This window comes from Oncorhynchus mykiss, chromosome 26, assembly GCF_057628025.1.
Source record: "Oncorhynchus mykiss isolate SJ-2025 chromosome 26, ASM5762802v1, whole genome shotgun sequence".
Classification (NCBI taxonomy): Eukaryota; Metazoa; Chordata; class Actinopteri; order Salmoniformes; family Salmonidae; genus Oncorhynchus; species Oncorhynchus mykiss.
Window position 1 is genome coordinate 29,756,233 of NC_143047.1, and position 21,794 is coordinate 29,778,026.

At 43.0% G+C, this 21,794-nt stretch overlaps 1 protein-coding gene across 1 annotated transcript in view; it reads left to right on the forward strand.

Moving 5' to 3' along the window:
• Window positions 1-21,794, forward strand: part of LOC110526636 (transmembrane protein 266-like) — a 113,104-nt gene that overhangs the window by 41,240 nt on the left and 50,070 nt on the right. Inside the window, exons 4-6 of the mRNA XM_090222653.1 lie at window positions 8,438-8,592; window positions 9,532-9,605; window positions 14,321-14,377. Of these exons, the coding sequence (XP_090078779.1) occupies window positions 8,438-8,592; window positions 9,532-9,605; window positions 14,321-14,377 (286 nt within the window). The remainder of the gene's footprint in view (window positions 1-8,437; window positions 8,593-9,531; window positions 9,606-14,320; window positions 14,378-21,794) is intronic.

Here is a 21,794-nt window from a genome sequence, read left to right on the forward strand (position 1 = left end):
TGGGCTTTCCTCTGACACCTCCTATTATATATTAAAATCGTCTCCATTCCTTAATGTTCTTTTGTTCGTATATACTTCACTGAGATGACTAGTGACATTGTCTTTCTTCTATATCCCTGTGACAGATAGAACAGTAGAATGGATGGAGGTTTGCTTGTCCGGGGCTCCAATAAAAATGTCTACTAGTTGGAGGTACTCGAGAACTGGAGTTGGGAACCACTGTCTTAGTGGTTCATTTCCATACAGGATTAAGCCCAGTGTTTTACCCAAAATACTCAGACTTTTCTGTTTCCATCTACGCGGGTCAGAACCCGGGTCTCACTGGGTCATGGATCCGGCAAACCTGCTCTCACTTGGGGCCAAAGCCAGGCCAGTGGTACTTTTCAGCTGGCATTTACATAACAATGGCTAACTGTGAACTTTTAACACCTTCTCACAAATCAACTGTTTTGATTCTGCAGAGGTTGTTGATTCTGCTCTTCAAGTCCCCACTGTCAGCCCTAGCTATGGAACCACAATTGACCTAGTATAAGATAAGGGTGTATACATTAGTTTAACACTGGTGTTACAGTCTAAAAGCTGCATGGGTCTCATGGTTTTTAGCATGGCCATGTTTGGAGGGTAAAACAGGGATTGAGGCCTAGCAGCTGGAGTTTGTTCTAAGAAAGCATGGATGGTAACATAGTGTATGCTGTCAGGTGGGGTGGTTGGAGATGTCTCATTATGTATCACCAGCAGGGTCTTGAGTAAGGCGTTTATAGACACTGAACACTGAAGACATCAGAAGACTTTGTGTACACTTTATTCTTTCATTTCCAAGGTATTACTATTCTCCTAACAGCTGATCTGCGGCAGGTAGCCTATCGCTTATCGAGCCGGCTAGGTGAACAATCTGTATGTGCCCTTGAGCAAGGCACTTAACTCTAATCGCTCCTGTAAGTTGCTTTGGACAAGAGTAACTGCCAAATGACAACAAACATGTACAAATCTGAGCAGATCTGTTAAATCTATGGCAGTTTTCTAAAATGAGCTCTAGCATATGACTCCACCCTGCTGTCTGTCCCCTCTCCGTTGTGGAGATGAGATAGGAAATGAGGGGATGAGGAGATGAGGTGTCCAGGCCCAGGCTGGCATGGTGGTAACTGCATCCTGTGAGTCTGGCTGAGACACGGCCACTGAGAGAGAGAGAGAGCAGAGTCAACACCATCTGGACCACCATACACACTCCAGCCCCACCGAACCTCACCGAGCGCCAGAAAGATGATTGCTAACAGCGTGATTATGGCTCTATTAGATTAGCCTAGCATTGTTTACGGGCTTGTGGCTTTGCCAGTGCCAAGTGTACCTACCACATAGAGAGAGAGAGCGAGAGAGAGAGAGAGAGAGAGAGAGAGAGAGACTGAGAGGAGCAGAAGGAGGTGAGGGGAACTGTTCAGCAGCTGCTGTAAGAGTCCTTTGCTCATTGCCTCGTGTTAGCCTACTCAGGGTGAAGTCTGAATGAATGGAGAAGACAAATATGAATCCCTCAGAGAGGATGCCTGTTTGTCACTCACTGTGGTATAATTGGGCACATCCTATAAGCACACACACACCCAAATGGTGTATCGTCCTCGTTTGCATGAGTAAGTAAGACACAGTTCATGTAACAATTCCTACATAATATTATGAGGCTCATACAGTATCACTTGCATATTCATATCCACATGTCGCTTAACATTTAGACTAAATGGCCCCATTTAAACATCTAAAGTCATTCCAACCAAGCCTCATTCCCTACTAATGACTCAACAACAGCAGCAGTTGCCCTCAACTGAGGATGTGATACATACAAGCATCTCTACCCTGGGAATATATGTGTGTGTGAGGGGGAATACCCTGATAGCCACATGCCCAAATCCTCCAGGACTTCTCTTTTCTGCTCTGCTCCCTGCCCGTGCCTTGGTCCTATCAGTAACAGTCCAATGGTCACTCTACACAACTCCTGCCTGACTGTATAAAAATCTGATTTGGGGTCAATTCCATGTCAATGAATATCAGTAAATTCAGGAAATAAAATAATTAGAATTTCAGTTTACTTCTTGACTGGATTGAAATGGAATCGACACCAACCCTGATAATAAATACAGCTTTATTCCATTCCACCGCCACTGATTCTGCCCTCTGCCACTGATTCTGCCCTCTGCCACTGATTCTGTCCACCGTCACTGATTCTGTCCACCGTCACTGATTCTGCCCACTGCCACTGATTCTGCCCACTGCCACTGATTCTGTCCACCGTCACTGATTCTGCCCACTGCCACTGATTCTGCCCACTGCCACTGATTCTGCCCACTGCCACTGATTCTGCCCACTGCCACTGATTCTGTCCACCGTCACTGATTCTGCCCACTGCCACTGATTCTGCCCACTGCCACTGATTCTGTCCACCGTCACTGATTCTGCCCACTGCCACTGATTCTGCCCACTGCCACTGATTCTGCCCACTGCCACTGATTCTGCCCACTGCCACTGATTCTGTCCACCGTCACTGATTCTGCCCACTGCCACTGATTCTGCCCACTGCCACTGATTCTGCCCTCTGCCACTGATTCTGCCCACTGCCACTGATTCTGTCCACCGTCACTGATTCTGCCCTCTGCCACTGATTCTGTCCACCGTCACTGATTCTGCCCACTGCCACTGATTCTGTCCACCGTCACTGATTCTGCCCTCTGCCACTGATTCTGCCCTCTGCCACTGATTCTGTCCACCGTCACTGATTCTGCCCTCTGCCACTGATTCTGTCCACTGCCACTGATTCTGCCCTCTGCCACTGATTCTGTCCACCGTCACTGATTCTGCCCACTGCCACTGATTCTGCCCTCTGCCACTGATTCTGTCCACTGCCACTGATTCTGTCCTCTGCCACTGATTCTGCCCACTGCCACTGATTCTGCCCACTGCCACTGATTCTGTCCACTGCCACTGATTCTGTCCTCTGCCACTGATTCTGCCCACTGCCACTGATTCTGCCCACTGCCACTGATTCTGCCCACTGCCACTGATTCTGTCCACCGTCACTGATTCTGTCCACTGCCACTGATTCTGTCCACCGTCACTGATTCTGTCCACCGTCACTGATTCTGCCCTCTGCCACTGATTCTGCCCACTGCCACTGATTCTGCCCACCGTCACTGATTCTGCCCACTGCCACTGATTCTGTCCACCGTCACTGATTCTGTTCACCGTCACTGATTCTGCCCTCTGCCACTGATTCTGTCCACCGTCACTGATTCTGTCCACCGTCACTGATTCTGTCCACCGTCACTGATTCTGCCCTCTGCCACTGATTCTGTCCACCGTCACTGATTCTGTCCACCGTCACTGATTCTGCCCACTGCCACTGATTCTGTCCACCGTCACTGATTCTGTCCACCGTCACTGATTCTGCCCTCTGCCACTGATTCTGTCCACCGTCACTGATTCTGTCCACCGTCACTGATTCTGCCCTCTGCCACTGATTCTGTCCACCGTCACTGATTCTGTCCACCGTCACTGATTCTGCCCTCCGCCACTGATTCTGCCCACTGCCACTGATTCTGCCCTCTGCCACTGATTCTGTCCACCGTCACTGATCCTGCCCTCTGCCACTGATTCTGTCCACCGTCACTGATTCTGCCCTCTGCCACTGATTCTGCCCTCTGCCACTGATTCTGTCCACCGTCACTGATTCTGCCCTCTGCCACTGATTCTGCCCTCTGCCACTGATTCTGTCCACCGCCACTGATTCTGTCCACCGTCACTGATTCTGTCCACCGTCACTGATTCTGCCCTCTGCCACTGATTCTGCCCACCGTCACTGATTCTGTCCACCGTCACTGATTCTGTCCACCGTCACTGATTCTGCCCTCTGCCACAGATTCTGTCCACCGTCACTGACTCTGTCCACCGTCACTGATTCTGCCCTCTGCCACTGATTCTGCCCACTGCCACTGATTCTGCCCTCTGCCACTGATTCTGTCCAGCGTCACTGATTCTGCCCTCTGCCACTGATTCTTTCCACCGTCACTGATTCTGCCCTCTGCCACTGATTCTGCCCTCTGCCACTGATTCTGTCCACCGTCACTGATTCTGCCCTCTGCCACTGATTCTGCCCACTGCCACTGATTCTGTCCACCGTCACTGATTCTGCCCTCTGCCACTGATTCTGCCCACTGCCACTGATTCTGCCCACTGCCACTGATTCTGCCCTCTGCCACTGATTCTGCCCACTGCCACTGATTCTGTCCACCGTCACTGATTCTGCCCACTGCCACTGATTCTGCCCACCGCCACTGATTCTGTCCACTGCCACTGATTCTGTCCTCTGCCACTGATTCTGCCCACTGCCACTGATTCTGCCCACTGCCACTGATTCTGTCCACTGCTACTGATTCTGTCCTCTGCCACTGATTCTGCCCACTGCCACTGATCCTGCCCACTGCCACTGATTCTGCCCACTGCCACTGATTCTGTCCACCGTCACTGATTCTGCCCTCTGCCACTGATTCTGCCCACTGCCACTGAATCTGTCCACCGTCACTGATTCTGCCCTCTGCCACTGATTCTGCCCACTGCCACTGATTCTGCCCACTGCCACTGATTCTGCCCTCTGCCACTGATTCTGCCCACTGCCACTGATTCTGTCCACCGTCACTGATTCTGCCCACTGCCACTGATTCTGTCCTCTGCCACTGATTCTGTCCACTGCCACTGATTCTGCCCTCTGCCACTGATTCTGTCCACCATCACTGATTCTGCCCACTGCCACTGATTCTGCCCTCTGCCACTGATTCTGTCCACTGCCACTGATTCTGTCCTCTGCCACTGATTCTGCCCACTGCCACTGATTCTGCCCACTGCCACTGATTCTGTCCACCGTCACTGATTCTGCCCACTGCCACTGATTCTGCCCTCTGCCACTGATTCTGCCCACTGCCAGTGATTCTGCCCACTGCCACTGATTCTGCCCACCGCCACTGATTCTGTCCTCTGCCACTGATTCTGTCCACTGCCACTGATTCTGCCCTCTGCCACTGATTCTGTCCACCATCACTGATTCTGCCCACTGCCACTGATTCTGCCCTCTGCCACTGATTCTGTCCACTGCCACTGATTCTGTCCTCTGCCACTGATTTTGCCCACTGCCACTTATTCTGCCCACTGCCACTGATTCTGTCCACTGCCACTGATTCTGTCCTCTGCCACTTATTCTGCCCACTGCCACTGATTCTGCCCACTGCCACTGATTCTGCCCACTGCCACTGATTGTTTTAGCTCTAATTAGCACCATGCTAGGGAATGAAGACATGATCACAGAAGTGGTGTGATTAGCCAAGCTCACTGTATGCCAGGCCCAGTGCATGGGGAGCAGTGAAAGGTGTAGAAGAGGACGAGCCAAGTTTCCATTCTGGCTGGAGCTCTGGCATCGTTTCTCCTGTCTGTCTCCCACTGCTAATAGAGGGAGAGAACAGTGGGTCTGGGAAAGAGCTCTGTATAAGATTTTATCCATGTGTTTTCTTTCATTAACTTGAAATGTGTTACTGTTGTATGGAGTCTTCTAATATATAGTCAACCCCTTCATTGCCCTCTGAATAGAGTTGCTTTACTAATCCTCTCACTGATATGCCTGAGAGACAAGTCACCAACTCAAAGAGCCTCAGTGTCTTTCTGTCTTAATGCAGCCTCTGTTCTGTTCACACTCTTCCGCCTCCACTGCCCCGGCCCAACAAACCCAGGTTGGGTTTAGAAACTGGTTCACTACATTGCATTGATGCGGTTATATGTGTTAAATAGCACCCCCTGCTGGCAAACAGAAGGAACATCAGTCAGCATACAGTCGGTTGGTACAGTAAGATCTTTGAAAGAATTAAATGGTGAATACAAACCTGTGTCTGTAAACAAGTACTTTCTCCCTGTCTTTGGTGTACTAACACTGACTCTCTAGTCCCTCTCTCCTCTATCCCTCTCTTCTCTATCCCTCTCTCCTCCTCCTCTCCTCCTCCTCTCTCCTCTATCCCTCTCTCCTCCTCCTCTTTCCTCTACCCCTCTCTCCTCCTCCTCTCCTCCTCCTCTCTCCTCTATCCCTCTCTCCTCCTCCTCTCCTCCTCCTCTATCCCTCTCTCCTCCTCCTCTCTCCTCTATCCCTCTCTCCTCCTCCTCTCCTCCTCTATCCCTCTCTCCTCCTCCTCTATCCCTCTCTCCTCCTCCTCTATCCCTCTCTCCTCCTCCTCTCCTCCTCTATCCCTCTCTCCTCCTCCTCTCTCCTCTATCCCTCTCTCCTCCTCCTCTCTCTATCCCTCTCTCCTCCTCTATCCCTCTCTCCTCCTCCTCTCCTCTCCTCCTCCTCTATCCTTCTCTCCTCCTCCTCTCTCCTCTATCCCTCTCTCCTCCTCCTCTCTCCTATCCCTCTCTCCTCCTCCTCTCTCTATCCCTCTCTCCTCCGCCTCTCTCCTCTATCCCTCTCTCCTCCTCCTCCTCTCTCCTCTATTCCTCTCTCCTCATCCTCTCTCTATCCCTCTCTCCTCCTCCTCTATCCCTCTCTCCTCCTCCTCTCTCCTCTATCCCTCTCTCCTCCTCCTCCTCCTCTCTCCTCTATCCCTCTCTCTCCTCCTCCTCCTCTCTCCTCTATCCCTCTCTACTCCTCCTCTCTCTATCCCTCTCTCCTCCTCCTCTATCCCTCTCTCCTCCTCCTCTCTCCTCTATCCCTCTCTCCTCCTCCTCTCTCCTCTCTCCCTCTCTCCTCCTCCTCTCTCTATCCCTCTCTCCTCCTCCTCTCTCTATCCCGCTCTCCTCCTCCTCTCTCCTCTATCCCTCTCTCCGCATCCTCTCTCTATCCCTCTCTCCTCCTCCTCTATCCCTCTCTCCTCCTCCTCTCTCCTCTATCCCTCTCTCCTCCTCCTCATCTCTCCTCTATCCCTCTCTCCTCCTCCTCTATCCCTCTCTCCTCCTCCTCTCTCCTCTCTCCTCTATCCCTCTCTCCTCCTCCTCTATCCCTCTCTCCTCCTCCTCTCTCCTCTATCCCTCTCTCTCCTCCTCCTCTCTCTATCCCTCTCTCCTCCTCCTCTATCCCTCTCTCCTCCTCCTCTCTCCTCTATCCCTCTCTCCTCCTCCTCCTCTCTCCTCTATCCCTCTCTCCGTCTCCTCTCTCCTCTATCCCTCTCTCCTCCTCCTCTCTCTATCCCTCTCTCCTCCTCCTCCTCTATCCCTCTCTCCTCCTCCTCTCTCCTTTCCCTCTCTCCTCCTCCTCTCTCTATCCCTCTCTCCTCCTCCTCTCTCCTCTATCCCTCTCTCCTCCTCCTCCTCTCTCCTCTATCCCTCTCTCCTCATCCTCTCTCTATCCCTCTCTCCTCCTCCTCTATCCCTCTCTCCTCCTCCTCTCTCCTCTATCCCTCTCTCCTCCTCCTCCTCCTCTCTCCTCTATCCCTCTCTCTCCTCCTCCTCCTCTCTCCTCTATCCCTCTCTACTCCTCCTCTCTCTATCCCTCTCTCCTCCTCCTCTATGCCTCTCTCCTCCTCCTCTATCCCTCTCTCCTCCTCCTCTCTCCTCTATCCCTCTCTCCTCCTCCTCTCTCATCTATCCCTCTCTCCTCCTCCTCTCTCTATCCCTCTCTCCTCCTCCTCTCTCTATCCCTCTCTCCTCCTCCTCTCTCCTCTATCCCTCTCTCCTCCTCCTCCTCTCTCCTCTATCCCTCTCTCCTCATCCTCTCTCTATCCCTCTCTCCTCCTCCTCTCTCCTCTATCCCTCTCTCCTCCTCCTCATCTCTCCTCTATCCCTCTCTCCTCCTCCTCTCTCTATCCGTCTCTCTTCCTCCTCTATCCCTCTCTCCTCCTCCTCTCTCCTCTATCCCTCTCTCCTCCCCCTCTATCCCTCTCTCCTCCTCCTCTCTCCTCTATCCCTCTCTCTCCCCCTCCTCTCTCTATCCCTCTCTCCTCCTCCTCTCTCCTCTAACCCTCTCTCCTCCTCCTCCTCTATCCCTCTCTCCTCCTCCTCTCTCCTCTATTCCTCTCCTCCTCCTCTCTACTCTATCCCTCTCTCCTCCTCCTCTCTCCTCTATCCCTCTCTCCTCCTCCTCTCTCCTCTATCCCTCTCTCCTCCTCCTCTCTCCTCTATCCCTCTCTCCTCCTTTCTCCTCTCTCCTCTCCTCCTCTATCCTCTCTCCCTCTCTCCTCCTCCTCTATCCCTCTCTCCTCCTCCCCTCTCCTCTATCCCTTTCTCCTCCTCTTCTCTCCTCTATCCCTCTCTCCTCCTCCTCTCCTCTATCCCTCTATCCTCCTCCTCTCTCCTCTACCCCTCTCTCCTCCTCCCCTCTCCTCTACCCCTCTCCTCCTCCCCTCTCCTCCTCCTCTCTCCTCTATCCCTCTCTCCTCCTCTCTCCTCTATCCCTCTCTCCTCCTTTCTCCTCTCTCCTTCTCTCCAGGTCTAACTGGTTGAAGCCGTGCTGTGGGCGGAGGGTAGCCCTGTGGCAGGTGTGTCTGCTCAGTGCAGGCTTCAACTGTTTCCTGGTGGCCCTGGTCATCCTGGTGGTGGTCTTCTTGACCCTGGAACTCCTCATAGACACCAAGCATCTACAATGTAACTATCTTTCCCATTGACAGTAAAGGAGGATCCTTATACACTGTGTTCTAGTGACTGTAGAAAGTTAGACTTGGGTAGTCCTGTGCTTCCTTGATTCTGTGACGCATGTTTTGGGATTACAGCCCATAGAGACAATTATCATGATGCTGCATTAACATGCGTTCCAACCTGTTTTATAAACATGATTACATTTCTTACCAATGAGAGGAAACTACGGCGACTAAAAGGCCCATATGAGAGAGAAACAGCATTGCCAACCGGGATAGTAAATGAGTCTATGAACTGGTCTCTACTCAACAGCACTGACTGTCTGGGCATCATCGCATTACATTACGGACTGTAAGCCAAGGTTACGTACCGAATGGTATCCCATCCCCTATATACTGCACTACTTTTGACCAGAACCCTTTGTACCCTGATCAAAAGAAGTGCACTATACAGGGAATAGGACACAGTTTGAGACGCACCTCAAGAGACAGGTCTGTATTGACAGATGATCCTCTCTCTGCTCTGGACACGACAGGACACCAGTCACAGATGCATTACCATAGACTCCGACTGTCCTGGCTGTCCTGTTGCCAGCTCTGGAAGACACATGGAGGGAGTAGGAAGAAGGGGAGGAGGATGGGGGAGATGGGGGGATACAGGGAGATAAAGGGAGGGATAAATGGGCTGATGGACTGATGGATGGGGAAGGAGAAGTAGAGCGGGAGCATTCACAACACTGTTAGATGGAAATGAGGAATAGTGGTAAAAGGCATGATGTAATGTCAATGCACCATTCTTCTGCCAGATTTTGAGAAAAAAGAAATATGGCTGGACAGATGTAGACATTCACAGGACATGGTAGTGTTGCTCTTGATTCCATTAAGACAAGCAGTAAAAGTGGAATCGTCCTTTAATATCCATATTTTTCTCTTTTGTTATTTATTCCAGTTGCCAATGCTATTCAATTTGCCAGCGTCATCCATTGGATCAGCCTTGCCATCCTTTCACTCTTCTTCACTGAGGTAATGACACACACACACACACATACACACACACACACACACATACACACACACACACACACACACACAAACACACACACACACACATACACACACACACACACACACACACACACACACACACACACACACACACACACACACACACACACACACACACACACACACACACACACAGACACACACACATACACACACACACACACACACACACACACACACACACACACACACACACACACACACACACACACACACACACACCACACACACACACACCCACATACACACACACATACATACACACACACACACACACACACACACACACACACACACACACACACACACACACACACACACACACATACACACACACACACACACATACACACACACACACACACACACACACACACACACACACACACACACACACACACACACACACACACAGGGTTAAGTAATAATTCAAGAGGAGGTTAACAAGTTTAGGGCTTGGGTTACAGTCATATGATCCACCCAACACCTTATAACACTCCCTGACACTATAGATGAAAGGTGTCAGATGGGAATGGCCCATTGTCACCCATCATGATTAGATTGTAACTCTAACATCCTCCTTTTCAAAATAAAGGACCCTCCCAACCCTGATTAGAATGTAACTCTATCAACCTCCTTTTCAAAAAAAAGGACCCTCCCAACCCTGATTAGAATGTATCTCTATCATCCTCCTTTTCAAAAAAAAGGACCCTCCCAACCCTGATTAGAATGTATCTCTATCATCCTCCTTTTCAAAATAAAGGACCCTCCCAACCCTGATTAGAATGTAACTCTATCATCCTCCTTTTCAAAATAAAGCACCCTCCCAACCCAGATTAGAATGTAACTCTATCATCCTCCTTTTCAAAATAAAGGAACCCCCCAACCCAACACTAGTGTGTGTTACTGTACATACAGTAGATGTATGTAATGGATCAGGTAAGATCAGACAATTAGGAGGGCCATTGTACAGTGTTCAGGATCAATATCCTTTCCCACATTCTAATTGATCGAAAGACTTGTAAAAAGTACCCTTCAAAGATACAGTTGAAGTGGGAAGTTTACATACACTTAGGTTGGAGTCATTAAAACACGTTTTCAACCACTCCACACATTTTGCACCCATCCCTTTAGCGGGATCATTTTCATCAACACCCGCTGAATTGCAGTGCGCCAAATTCAAATTAAATTACTACAAATTTTTAATTTTCATGAAATCACAAGTGCAATATAGCAAAACACAGTTTAGCTCGTTGTTAATCCACCTGGCGTGTCAGATTTCAATACAGCTTTTCGGCGAAAGCATAACAAGCATTTATGTAAGAACATCTCTCTCAGTAGACAAAATATTACAAACACTAGCAGCCAAGTAGATTGGTCATGAAGGTCAGAAAAGCAATAGATTAAATCTGTCACGTTCTGACCTTTATTTCCTTTGTTTTGTATTTATTTAGTATGATCAGGGCGTGAGTTGGGTGGGCAGTCTATGTTTGTTTTTCTATGTTTTGGGGTATTTCTATGTTTCGGCCTAGTTTGGTTCTCAATCAGAGGCAGGTGTCATTAGTTGTCTCTGATTGGGAACCATATTTAGGTAGCCTGGGTTTCACTGTGTGTTGGTGGGTGATTGTTCCTGTCTCTGTGTTTTGCACCAGACAGGGCTGTTTTTGGTTTTCCACGTTTATTGTTTTGTAGTGTTTATCTTTGTTTATTAAACATGAATCAATATAATCACGCTGCGTTTTGGTCCGCCTCTACTTCACCCCAAGAGAACCGTTACAAAATCGCTTACCTTTGAAGATCTTCGGATGTTTGCACTCACGAGACTTCCAGTTACACAATAAATGTTCCTTTTGTTCCATAAAGATTATTTTTATATCCAAAATACCTCCATTTGTTTGGCACGTTATGTTCAGAAATCCACAGGCTCGAGCGGTCATGACATCGCAGACGACAATTCCAAATAGTATCCGTAATGTCCACAGAAACATGTCAAAGTTTTTTATAATCAATCCTCTGCTTCTTTTTAAAATATATAATCGATAATATATCAACCGTAACTGTCGCTTTTTCAATAGGAGAGGGAAAGACAATGGCTGCCCCACTCTGTTGCGCAAGCAAAACTCTGCTAACACCCAGCTATCACTGATGCGATGTCATCTTTCTCGCTCATTTTTCAAAATAAAAGCCTGAAACTATGTCTAAAGACTGTTTACACCTTGAGGAAGCCATAGGAAAATGAATCTGGTTGATATCCCTTTAAATGAAGGCAAGGCATCCAATGGATGCTTTCAGGAAAAACAGCACTTCCTGGTTTGATTTTCCTCAGGTTTTCGCCTGCAATATCAGTTATGTTATAATCACAGACAATATTTTGACAGTTTTGGAAACTTTAGAGTGTTTTCTATCCTAATCTGACAATTATATGCATATTCTAGTTTCTGGGCCTGAGAAATAGGCAGTTTCAATTTTTTTTGCCAAAAACAAAAATCCTGCACCCTACACTCAAGAAGTTAACAAACTATAGTTTTGGCAAGTCGGTTAGGACATCTACTTTGTGCATTACACACGTCATTTTTTCCAAAATAGTTTACAGACAGATTATTTCACTTATAATTCACTGTATCACAATTCCGGTGGGTCAGAGGTTTACATACGCTGAGTTGACTGTGCCTTTAAACAGCTTGGAAATTATGTCATGGCTTTAGAAGCTTCTGATAGGCTAATTGACATCATTTAATTCAATTGGAGGTGTACCTGTGGATGTATTTCAAGGCCTACCTTCAAGCTCAGTGCCTCTTTGTTTGACATCATTGGAAAATCAAAAGAAATCAGCCAAATTGTAGACATCCACAAGTCTGGTTCATCCTTGGGAGCAATTTCCAAACACCTGAAGGTACCACGTTCATCTGTACAAACAATAGTACGCAAGTATAAACACCATGGGACCACGCAGCCATGATACCGCTCAAGAAGGAGGCATTCTGTCTCCTAGAGATGAATGTACTTTGGTGCGAAAGGACCTTGTGAAGATGCCGGGGGAAAACAGGTTCAAAAGTATCTTTATCGACAGGAAAACGAGTCCTATATTGACATAACCTGAATGGCCGCTCAGCAAGGAAGAAGCCATTGCTCCAAAACTGCCATTTCAACTGCACATGGGGACAAAGATCGTACCTTTTGGAGAAATGTCCTCTGGTCTGAACAAAATTATAACCGTTTGGCATAATGACCATCGTTATGTTTGGAGGAAGAAGGGGGAAGCTTGCAAGCCAAAGAACACCCAACCGTGAAGCACAGGGGTGGCAGCATCATGTTGTGGGGGTGCTTTGCTGAAGGAGTGACTGGTGCACTTCACAAAATAGATGGCGTCATGAGGAAGGAAAATGATGTGGATATATTGAAGCAACATCTCAAGACATCAGTCAGGAAGTTTAAGCTTGTTTGCAAATGGATCTTCCAAATGGACAATGACCCCGAGCATACTTCCAAAGTTGTGGCAAAATGGCTTAAGGACAACAAAGTCAAGGTATTGGAGTGGCCATCACAAATCCCTGACCTCAATCCCATAGAACATTTGTGGGCCGAACTGAAAAAGCGTGTGCGAGCAGGGAGACCTACAAACCTGACTCAGTTACACTAGCTCTGTCAGGAGGAATGTGTCACGCCCTGGTCTTAGTATTTTGTGTTTTCTTTATTATTTTGGTCAGGCCAGGGTGTGACATGGGTTTATTTATGTGGTGTGTTTTGTCTTGGGGTTTTTGTAGGTATTGGGATTGTGGCTTAGTGGGGTTCTCTAGCAAAGTCTATGGCTGCCTGGAGTGGTTCTCAATCAGAGGCAGGTGTTTATCGTTGTCTCTGATTGGGAACCATATTTAGGCAGCCATATTCTTTGAGTGTTTCATGGGTGATTGTTCCTGTCTTTGTGTTTGTTGTCACCAGATAGGCTGTTTAGGTTTTCACACATTTATTGTTTTGTTAGTTTATTCATGTATAGTTTTTCTTCATTAAAATACCATGAATAACAACCACGCTGCATTTTGGTCCGATCCTTGCTACACCTCCTCGTCAGAGGAGGAGATAGAAGAAAACCGTTACAGAATTGGTCAAAATTCACCCAACTTATTGTGGGAAGCTTGTGGAAAGCTACCTGAAACGTTTGACCTAAGTTAAACAATTTAAAGGAAATTCTACCAAATACTAATTGAGTGTATGTAAACTTCTGACCCACTGGGAATGTGATGAAAGAAATAAAAGCTGAAAAAAATAATTCGCTCTACTATTCTGATATTTCACATTCTTAAAATAAAGTGGTGATCCTAACTGACCTAAGACAGGGAATTTTTACTAGGATTAAATGTCAGGAATTGTGAAAAACTGAGTTTAAATATATTTGGCTAAGGTGTATGTAAACTTCCGACTTCAACTGTATATGTTACTTTCTGTGACCATGTAGATAGGAAGGCTTGAGTCAAAGAAAGCCTACGTTCACAGCAGCAGTATAAAAATGGAGACTGTAACTTGTCCTCTTTTTTTGTCCATATTCAAATGACGTTTCAGAATGTGTTGTAGATGTGTTGAAACCTGAGGAGAGTGAGAATATTTTGCATATCATGGGAGAGGTTGTATTTGGCTTTTCTCCTCCCCTTCCATCCTTTCTCTCCCTCTTTTCACAGACAGTCTTCAGGATTGTAGTCCTTGGGATTTGGGACTACATTGAGAACAAAGTAGAGGTAAGATTAATTACGCAAGCTTCATAGCAAGTACTGAAAATATAATAACTTTCTCTCGAGAAATCATGAGTTTTATCATTGAACAATTTTTTTCCCTCAAATCAATTCACATTACAATTGTTAACTGTTAAATGCTGCCAAAAAGTCTACGTGCATTGTAATCTTCCTCATATAATAAACCTCAATGTAATATCTCCTAATGACAGTGTGTAATATCTCCTAATGACAGCATGGTATATCTCCTAATAACAGTGTGTAATATCTCCTAATGACAGTGTGTTATATCTCCTAATGACAGTGTGTAATATCTCCTAATGACAGTGTGTAATATCTCCTAATAACAGTGTGTAATATATCCTAATGATAGTGTGTTATATCTCCTAATAACAGTGCGTAATATCTCCTAATAACAGTGTGTTATATCTCCTAATAACAGTGTGTAATATCTCCTAATAACAGTGTGTAATATCTCCTAATGACAGCATGGTATATCTCCTAATAACAGTGTGTAATATCTCCTAATAACAGTGTGTTATATCTCCTAATGACAGTGTGTAATATCTCCTAATAACAGTGTGTTATATCTCCTAATGACAGTGTGTAATATCTCCTAATGACAGCATGGTATATCTCCTAATAACAGTGTGTAATATCTCCTAATGACAGTGTGTTATATCTCCTAATGACAGTGTGTAATATCTCCTAATGACAGTGTGTAATATCTCCTAATAACCGTGTGTAATATATCCTAATGATAGTGTGTTATATCTCCTAATAACAGTGTGTAATATCTCCTAATAACAGTGTGTTATATATCCTAATAACAGTGTGTAATATCTCCTAATAACAGTGTGTAATATCTCCTAATGACAGCATGGTATATCTCCTAATAACAGTGTGTAATATCTCCTAATAACAGTGTGTTATATCTCCTAATGACAGTGTATAATATCTCCTAATAACAGTGTGTAATATCTCCTAATGACAGTGTGTAATATATCCTAATGATAGTGTGTAATATCTCCTAATGACAGTGTGTAATATCTCCTAATGACAGTGTGTAATATCTCCTAATGACAGTGTGTAATATCTCCTAATGACAGTGTGTAATATCTCCTAATGACAGTGTGTAATATATCCTAATGATAGTGTGTAATATCTCCTAATGACAGTGTGTAATATATCCTAATAACAGTGTGTAATATCTCCTAATGACAGTGTGTAATATCTCCTAATGACAGCATGGTATATATCCTAATGACAGTGTGTAATATCTCCTAATGACAGTGTGTAATATCTCCTAATGACAGTGTGTAATATCTCCTAATGACAGCATGGTATATCTCCTAATGACAGTGTGTAATATCTCCTAATGACAGTGTGTAATATATCCTAATGACAGCATGGTATATCTCCTAATGACAGTGTGTAATATCTCCTAATGACAGTGTGTAATATCTCCTAATTACAGTGTGTAATATCTCCTAATAACAGTGTGTAATATCTCCTAATGACAGTGTGGAATATCTCCTAATGACAGAGTGTAATATCTCCTAATGACGGTGTGTAATATCTCCTAATGACAGTGTGTACTATATCCTAATGACAGTGTGTAATATATCCTAATGACAGTGTGTAATATCTCCTAATAACAGTGTGTAATATCTCCTAATGACAGTGTGTAATATCTCCTAATGACAGTGTGTAATATCTCCTAATGACAGTGTGTAATATCTCCTAATGACAGTGTGTAATATCTCCTAATGACAGTGTGTAATATCTCCTAATGACAGTGTGTAATATCTCCTAATGACAGTGTGTAATATCTCCTAATGACAGTGTGTAATATCTCCTAATGACAGTGTGTAATATCTCCTAATGACAGTGTGTAATATCTCCTAATAACAGTGTGTAATATCTCCTAATGACAGTGTGTAATATATCCTAATGACAGTGTGTAATATCTCCTAATGACAGCATGGTATATCTCCTAATGACAGTGTGTAATATATCCTAATGACAGCATGGTATATCTCCTAATGACAGTGTGTAATATCTCCTAATGACAGTGTGTAATATCTCCTAATGACAGTGTGTAATATCTCCTAATGATAGTGTGTAATATCTCCTAATGACAGTGTGTAATATCTCCTAATGACAGCATGGTATATCTCCTAATGACAGCGTGTAATATATCCTAATGACAGTGTGTAATATCTCCTAATAACAGTGTGTAATATCTCCTAATAACAGTGTGTAATATCTCCTAATGACAGTGTGTAATATCTCCTAATGACAGTGTGTAATATCTCCTAATGACAGTGTGTAATATATCCTAATGACAGTGTGTAATATCTCCTAATGATAGTGTGGAATATCTCCTAATGACAGAGTGTAATATCTCCTAATGACAGTGTGTAATATATCCTAATGACAGTGTGTAATATATCCTAATGACAGTGTGTAATATCTCCTAATAACAGTGTGTAATATCTCCTAATGACAGTGTGTAATATCTCCTTTAATGACCGTGTGTAATATCTCCTAATAACAGTGTGTAATATCTCCTAATGACAGTGTGTAATATCTCCTAATGACCGTGTGTAATATTTCCTAATGACAGAGTGTAATATCTCCTAATGACAGTGTGTAATATCTCCTAATGACAGTGTGTAATATATCCTAATGACAGTGTGTAATATATCCTAATGACAGTGTGTAATATCTCCTAATAACAGTGTGTAATATCTCCTAATGACAGAGTGTAATATCTCCTAATGACAGTGTGTAATATCTCCTAATGACAGCATGGTATATCTCCTAATGACAGTGTGTAATATCTCCTAATGACAGTGTGTAATATATCCTAATGACAGCATGGTATATCTCCTAATGACAGTGTGTAATATATCCTAATGACAGTGTGTAATATATCCTAATGACAGTGTGTAATATCTCCTAATGATAGTGTGGAATATCTCCTAATGACAGAGTGTAATATCTCCTAATGACAGTGTGTAATATATCCTAATGACAGTGTGTAATATATCCTAATGACAGTGTGTAATATCTCCTAATAACAGTGTGTAATATCTCCTAATGACAGTGTGTAATATCTCCTTTAATGACCGTGTGTAATATCTCCTAATAACAGTGTGTAATATCTCCTAATGACAGAGTGTAATATCTCCTAATGACAGTGTGTAATATCTCCTAATGACAGTGTGTAATATCTCCTAATGACAGTGTGTAATATCTCCTAATGACAGCATGGTATATCTCCTAATGACAGTGTGTAATATCTCCTAATGACAGTGTGTAATATATCCTAATGACAGCATGGTATATCTCCTAATGACAGTGTGTAATATCTCCTAATGACAGTGTGTAATATATCCTAATGACAGCATGGTATATCTCCTAATGACAGTGTGTAATATATCCTAATGACAGTGTGTAATATATCCTAATGACAGTGTGTAATATCTCCTAATGATAGTGTGGAATATCTCCTAATGACAGAGTGTAATATCTCCTAATGACAGTGTGTAATATATCCTAATGACAGTGTGTAATATATCCTAATGACAGTGTGTAATATCTCCTAATAACAGTGTGTAATATCTCCTAATGACAGTGTGTAATATCTCCTTTAATGACCGTGTGTAATATCTCCTAATAACAGTGTGTAATATCTCCTAATGACAGAGTGTAATATCTCCTAATGACAGTGTGTAATATCTCCTAATGACAGTGTGTAATATCTCCTAATGACAGTGTGTAATATCTCCTAATGACAGCATGGTATATCTCCTAATGACAGTGTGTAATATCTCCTAATGACAGTGTGTAATATATCCTAATGACAGCATGGTATATCTCCTAATGACAGTGTGTAATATCTCCTAATGACAGTGTGTAATATATCCTAATGACAGTGTGTAATATCTCCTAATGATAGTGTGGAATATCTCCTAATGACAGAGTGTAATATCTCCTAATGACAGTGTGTAATATATCCTAATGACAGTGTGTAATATATCCTAATGACAGTGTGTAATATCTCCTAATAACAGTGTGTAATATCTCCTAATGACAGTGTGTAATATCTCCTTTAATGACCGTGTGTAATATCTCCTAATAACAGTGTGTAATATCTCCTAATGACAGTGTGTAATATCTCCTAATGACCGTGTGTAATATCTCCTAATGACAGAGTGTAATATCTCCTAATGACAGTGTGTAATATATCCTAATGACAGTGTGTAATATATCCTAATGACAGTGTGTAATATCTCCTATTAACAGTGTGTAATATCTCCTAATGACAGAGTGTAATATCTCCTAATGACAGTGTGTAATATCTCCTAATGACAGTGTGTAATATCTCCTAATGACAGTGTGTAATATATCCTAATGACAGTGTGTAATATATCCTAATGACTGTGTGTAATATCTCCTAATAACAGTGTGTAATATCTCCTAATGACAGTGTGTAATATCTCCTTTAATGACCGTGTGTAATATCTCCTTTAATGACCGTGTGTAATATCTCCTAATGACAGTGTGTTTTATCTCCTAATGATGGTGTGTAATATCTCCTAATGACAGTGTGTAATATCTTCTAATGACAGTGTGTATTATCTCCTAATGACAGTGTGTAATATCTCCTAATGACAGTGTGTAATATCTCCTAATGACAGTGTGGAATATCTCCTAATGACAGTGTGGAATATCTCCTAATGACAGTGTGGAATATCTCCTAATGACAGTGTGTAATATCTCCTAATAACAGTGTGTAATATATCCTAATGATAGTGTGTTATATCTCCTAATAACAGTGTGTAATATCTCCTAATAACAGTGTGTTATATATCCTAATAACAGTGTGTAATATCTCCTAATAACAGTGTGTAATATCTCCTAATGACAGCATGGTATATCTCCTAATAACAGTGTGTAATATCTCCTAATAACAGTGTGTTATATCTCCTAATGACAGTGTGTAATATCTCCTAATAACAGTGTGTAATATCTCCTAATGACAGTGTGTAATATATCCTAATGATAGTGTGTAATATCTCCTAATGACAGTGTGTAATATCTCCTAATGACAGTGTGTAATATCTCCTAATGACAGTGTGTAATATCTCCTAATGACAGTGTGTAATATCTCCTAATGACAGTGTGTAATATATCCTAATGATAGTGAGTAATATCTCCTAATGACAGTGTGTAATATATCCTAATAACAGTTTGTAATATCTCCTAATGACAGTGTGTAATATCTCCTAATGACAGCATGGTATATATCCTAATGACAGTGTGTAATATCTCCTAATGACAGTGTGTAATATCTCCTAATGACAGTGTGTAATATCTCCTAATGACAGCATGGTATATCTCCTAATGACAGTGTGTAATATATCCTAATGACAGTGTGTAATATCTCCTAATGACAGCATGGTATATCTCCTAATGACAGTGTGTAATATCTCCTAATGACAGTGTGTAATATCTCCTAATGACAGTGTGTAATATCTCCTAATAACAGTGTGTAATATCTCCTAATGACAGTGTGGAATATCTCCTAATGACAGAGTGTAATATCTCCTAATGACAGTGTGTAATATCTCCTAATGACAGTGTGTACTATATCCTAATGACAGTGTGTAATATATCCTAATGACAGTGTGTAATATCTCCTAATGACAGTGTGTAATATCTCCTAATGACAGTGTGTAATATCTCCTAATGACAGTGTGTAATATCTCCTAATGACAGTGTGTAATATCTCCTAATGACAGTGTGTAATATATCCTAATGACAGTGTGTAATATCTCCTAATGACAGCATGGTATATCTCCTAATGACAGTGTGTAATATATCCTAATGACAGCATGGTATATCTCCTAATGACAGTGTGTAATATCTCCTAATGACAGTGTGTAATATCTCCTAATGACAGTGTGTAATATCTCCTAATGATAGTGTGTAATATCTCCTAATGACAGTGTGTAATATCTCCTAATGACAGCATGGTATATCTCCTAATGACAGCGTGTAATATATCCTAATGACAGTGTGTAATATCTCCTAATGACAGTGTGTAATATCTCCTAATAACAGTGTGTAATATCTCCTAATGACAGTGTGTAATATCTCCTAATGACAGTGTGTAATATCTCCTAATGACAGTGTGTAATATATCCTAATGACAGTGTGTAATATCTCCTAATGATAGTGTGGAATATCTCCTAATGACAGAGTGTAATATCTCCTAATGACAGTGTGTAATATATCCTAATGACAGTGTGTAATATATCCTAATGACAGTGTGTAATATCTCCTAATAACAGTGTGTAATATCTCCTAATGACAGTGTGTAATATCTCCTTTAATGACCGTGTGTAATATCTCCTAATAACAGTGTGTAATATCTCCTAATGACAGTGTGTAATATCTCCTAATGACCGTGTGTAATATCTCCTAATGACAGAGTGTAATATCTCCTAATGACAGTGTGTAATATCTCCTAATGACAGTGTGTAATATATCCTAATGACAGTGTGTAATATATCCTAATGACAGTGTGTAATATCTCCTAATAACAGTGTGTAATATCTCCTAATGACAGAGTGTAATATCTCCTAATGACAGTGTGTAATATCTCCTAATGACAGTGTGTAATATCTCCTAATGACAGTGTGTAATATATCCTAATGACAGTGTGTAATATATCCTAATGACTGTGTGTAATATCTCCTAATAACAGTGTGTAATATCTCCTAATGACAGTGTGTAATATCTCCTAATGACAGTGTGTAATATATCCTAATGACAGTGTGTAATATATCCTAATGACAGTGTGTACTATATCCTAATGACAGTGTGTAATATATCCTAATGACAGTGTGTAATATCTCCTAATGACAGTGTGTAATATCTCCTAATGACAGTGTGTAATATCTCCTAATGACAGTGTGTAATATCTCCTAATGACAGTGTGTAATATCTCCTAATAACAGTGTGTAATATCTCCTAATGACAGTGTGTAATATATCCTAATGACAGTGTGTAATATCTCCTAATGACAGCATGGTATATCTCCTAATGACAGTGTGTAATATATCCTAATGACAGCATGGTATATCTCCTAATGACAGTGTGTAATATCTCCTAATGACAGTGTGTAATATCTCCTAATGACAGTGTGTAATATCTCCTAATGATAGTGTGTAATATCTCCTAATGACAGTGTGTAATATCTCCTAATGACAGCATGGTATATCTCCTAATGACAGCGTGTAATATATCCTAATGACAGTGTGTAATATCTCCTAATGACAGTGTGTAATATCTCCTAATAACAGTGTGTAATATCTCCTAATGACAGTGTGTAATATCTCCTAATGAC